The 4,780-nt window shown below is 38.1% G+C and overlaps 1 protein-coding gene across 1 annotated transcript; it reads left to right on the plus strand.

The window, feature by feature from the left end:
- The first annotated feature begins 3,159 nt into the window (after nt 1-3,159).
- Nucleotides 3,160-4,341, plus strand: LOC120524497 (putative nuclease HARBI1). Its single transcript, XM_039746331.1, has 3 exons — nt 3,160-3,829; nt 3,906-4,096; nt 4,171-4,341. The coding sequence occupies exons 1-3, from the start codon at nt 3,160-3,162 to the stop codon at nt 4,339-4,341; spliced, it is 1,032 nt and encodes a 343-aa protein (XP_039602265.1).
- The last annotated feature ends 439 nt before the right edge of the window (nt 4,342-4,780 follow it).

The following is a 4,780-nucleotide window of genomic DNA, read 5'->3' on the forward strand; positions in this document are numbered from 1 at the left end:
TTATACTGCTCACACACAAAAAGATGGTAGCGTGACTTATTTCAAGCTGATAAGAACTTTTTGACTATAAATAAAACAGAGAGAGATTCAATATTTAACTTGTACTTTTGATACCTAAGTACACTTAATGCTAGAAACTTTTAAACTTCGACTTGAGTAGTTGTCTCATGGGTAACTTTTACATTTATAGTCACTTTCCAGAAGTGTATCTGTACTTTTACTTGTACTTTTAGTATGGCTGTTGGGTACTTCATGCAGTATTGGTGGCCTAACTTGTATAGTACCCACTAACAGGCCCCAGGTCTCCCTGCATTCCTGAGCTCTATTTTTAATAAGAGGTCTCATACAAAAGATTGAAAGCTGAATTTATATGTATCCAGTATTAACAACTTTCCTAACACATGGATTAAATTAAATATAATAAATTATTTATTACTTCTGTAAGAGGAGAATGGGCATGAATCCTTTTCCTTCCTGGCTTGGAGGCAAGAGCGGAACAGCAAACAAATTGGCAATTGGGAAGGAGACTTAACTTTCTACCTGGCTGGTATCATTTCACAGACTGACTTGCAGAAGCCAAGACTTGGGAGCTGTTCCATCCCTCATACACCATTTGGCTGTAGTTTTCGTACAGGAACTCAGACAGGACAACCGCAGGGGAGCTTGGTATATGGAATCTGGAAATGCAGCCCTGTCGGGGTCCCTGCATACCAATAGAGGGAGATGTCAGGGGAGGACCTCCCTACTTTCTTAATGGCCCAGATGTGCTTCCTGGAAGACATGGCGTGGCACCAGAAACATTCCCAAGTCCGGCATAAAAGGAAACCCGCTGCCTCACATTAACACTCAGCATGCCATAGAGAGGAGGAAGAATTGGTTTATTTTTGTGTATTGTGGCTAATTTCTGGAAGATACTTTAGATGCATTCTTTGAACTGAGTAAATATCCTTTATTTTATTCTAAAAATGCGTGGTGTATTGTTTTGTCAGGGGTCACACTACATTTTAATTAAAAATATTTTTTTTACGGTTTTATGATTTTTCAATTAGGGTTCAAGGTATTTTTATTGTAACTATTTATTACATTTACAGAATGGTAAGTTTTTTATGGATTTCTAAAAAATAAATATAATAGGGGTAGTGGTATTTTTTTTTTTTTTATTAAAACCTAAGTTCTGTATTTTTCAAGTCAAAGTTATTTTGTCACAAACATGGAATATATACATTTGTCCACCAAATTGTATTCTAAAGTTAAGCATTTTCTATACATTTTAAAAGATACCTTGCACTCACCATTGCTTTGCAATAATTGCTAATGGTGCATGGGACACCACCAGAAAATAAAAGACTAAACGCTTACCGATTAAATGGCAAAAGCTTCAATATAAGAGAACATGCCTTCTTCATTTCCGAAGCATGTTTGTGATTAAAAAAAGGATCTGGAAATAATCTTTAAATCACATATTCCCGGTACTGTTTTTCTCATGGTAAGGGTATGTTTTCTGTTCATTTGTGTGAGTTCTCAAACAAATACGTAAGGAGATCAAAACAAAACCAGCATGGAAAGTTTACTGTGATTTTGTCTTTTGAGAGGAAACTTCCACCTAAGAAAGGTTATTGCAGAAGAAGACAAACATGGAGTGCATAGCTGGTTTCCTTTCAAAATGGCTGAAAGTCATAATTTTGACTATTTTACATGTGTATGATTGCAAGCCATAGCTCAGTACTCATCAACAGTCTTGATTGGATTTGGTAAATTTTTAAGCTTTTATTTTCCTGTGATTCCCCTTTAGCCTCTATTGTAAAGCACCAGAAAGAACAAGATATTTTTAAAAATTTATACCAAATGCTTAACTTTAGAACCCAATTTTTCATGGCAAATGGATATATATCATGTTTACATAGAATCAACTTGGACTTGAAAAACTCCATACTTATCCTTTCAGTAAATTGATCACAAATATGTCTAGTGAGCCACTGCTTTGTGGTTTGAAGCAGAATTTCCTAAACTTAAAAAATAATATCTAATATTTGCTAAAGGGCCTGGCCCTGCTTTCATTTTTAACTACAGCTCTTTAATTTGAAACATAGAACTTTCCCTGTCCTTTTCCTACAGACTTCCTAATAATGTATTGTCTCCAGAATACTTAATTTGGGAATCTTACTGTAACAGCGCTTACTCCTTCACATGTTGTTCATGGCTCTTCATATCTGGGCAACCCACTAATGGGTACCCATTGAGCTCTCAAGGAGTACGTCTTTCTAGAGTGGTGCTGCTCCTCATGTTCATCTTCCCGTATCCTTAGCTGGCTCTTCCAACTTATATCGTCTTTAAACTGTATTGTTATCGCCAACTTATTTCAGTATTATGGGGTTACAATTATAATGAAACCTGCTATATAATATATATAAGTTAATAAAATGTAATTGATTACATACAGATGATTTGTTCTTTATGTAAACTTCTTTGTTAATTAATTCTCCCAGGCCATATAAGGAAAAGGTCATTTGATAAAGGGATTTTATTATAAGTCTTAAATTTTTAAGTATTTCATGCTTGCAAATAAACTTTTTCACTTGCTTGCTTATCTGCATCAGAAAGTACCTTGCAGTGCCAATATGATTTTTCCTTTGGAAAGCAGAGTGTGTTCTGATTTATCTCTCAGGTGACTAAGGTGGTGTGAGGCCTTCAGAAACACCCAAGGAAGAAGGCCAGAATCCTACTAGCCTGCCCTGAGGCTAACTTTGGCCTACACTGAGCAAAAATAGACTTCACGCTCAAAGTTTAAAAGTATATTCTGTAATTCTCAAAATACATTCAAAATGCACCTGAAGAGAGTGGACCACCATAAACACCAGGGGTCTCATTTATCAAGCGTGCGTACACACGGTTTTATGTGTAAATCATGCGTACGCACAATTCCACTAATAGAATGCGATTCATTAATTTGTATGTGTGCGTGAAAATGTGCGCACATTTAGAAGAACTCCTGACTGTGCGTAAGCAGAATCCCCTAGTGGTGGAGAACTGTAATCACATATAAACCCAGTGCCCTTATACTTCACCACTTAAATGTCAGTGTTGATTACAGTTATCTGGAACTGTAAATAATATAAAATCCACAACTGAAGAACTGTTTTTGGAAATGCATTGACTACAATGGCAGACCTTGTGCTTCTTGAAGATTTGCAACAAGCACTTTTGCGCAGAGATCGCATTTTCAGGGACCGCACAGACTTACTCGCTGAAAGTGATGAGTGGCTCATTAGTCGTTTTCGTTTGCCAAGGCCAATTTTGCTTGATTTGTGTCAGCAGTTCTCGCAACTTTTGGAGAGGCCAACAAAGCGCACCAGTGCAGTCCCCGTGCACACTCAGGTTCTTTCTACTATTGGCTTTTTAGCCACTGGCACATTTCAAAGGGAAATTGGTGACAGGTCTGGTATTTCTCAACCCACCGTGAGCCGAATTATGCCACACGTTTTACATGCAATTATATCACTTACATCACAGTACATTACGTTTCCAAATACCGCAGCGGAAAGGACACAAATTATGACCGATTTCTATAACATCACAGGATTTCCAAGTGTAATAGGGGCAGTTGACTGCACACATGTTGCCCTGAAAGCTCCTACTGTTGATGAATTTGCATTTCAAAATAGAAAAGGCTATCACTCCATTAACGTGCAGGTAATCTGTGATGCACACTTGAACCTGCTAAATGTAGTTGCGAACAGCCCGGGAGGGACACACGATTCCTTCATTGTGCAGAACAGCATCATGGGACTTCGTTTTGAGCAAAGCGCTGCTGGAGAAGGCTGGCTTTTTGGTAAGTTTGTAACGATTAGATTACTTCTCAACACCATCTAGTGTACTGTATTTTATGTTAATCTACATCATTGCAGGGGATCGAGGATATGCCCTTAAATTCTGGCTGATGACCCCAGTGGCAAACCCGGTATCCCAAAAGGAGCTGAATTACAACCGAGCACATGAGCGCACAAGAAGTTCAGTAGAATGTGCAATAGGCTTGCTGAAGGCTCGATGGCTGTGTCTGTCAGACAGAGGAGGCATATTGCAATACAAACCCGACAAGGTTTTGAATGTTAAAATATTTAAATTAAGTTTTAATTATATTTTATAACTACAATATTTATCAATTTGCTTTAGGTGTGCTATATAGTTAAAGCATGCAGTGTGCTGCATAATATTGCCATTAAAAACGGTATACCACTGGATGAGATGCCGATACAAGAAGATCGCCATATGGCAGAAGGTTTTGACCCCATGCCAAATGCTGTGGCCATGCAACTAAGAGCAGGGATAATCGAATGGTTCTAAATCTGTAAATAAGGAGTAACTGTGAGAAAATGGTGAGATCAATTGGAGCTTTTATTGAACTTGCATGATGCATTTAGTGAATCACTAATGTTCCTCAAGTTCACATTGATTTGGTGCAGTTCCTCTTTTATGCTTGCAATGCCTCTCACTGATTCCTCCTGTGTTTTCAGAACCGCATCAGTCAGGACTCGTGCCTCGAAACGCATCGGAAGTGGCAGGTGGAGCAGGACCTGGCAAAACTGGCAGATCTATAAAATAAATGTTAAATGAACAATCCAAATCATTTGCAATGTGAGTGTTATTTATCTATGAATAATATATCGCAACACAAACATTTGAAAACCTTTTAACCATTTTCGGATGGCTCGGCCTCTCCTGCAGTTGATGGGATTGCACTTTCAGTGTCACCATCGGGGATTACTCCGCTCATTGACGTTTC

Source organism: Polypterus senegalus, chromosome 2, assembly GCF_016835505.1.
Source record: "Polypterus senegalus isolate Bchr_013 chromosome 2, ASM1683550v1, whole genome shotgun sequence".
Taxonomy (NCBI): domain Eukaryota; kingdom Metazoa; phylum Chordata; class Cladistia; order Polypteriformes; family Polypteridae; genus Polypterus; species Polypterus senegalus.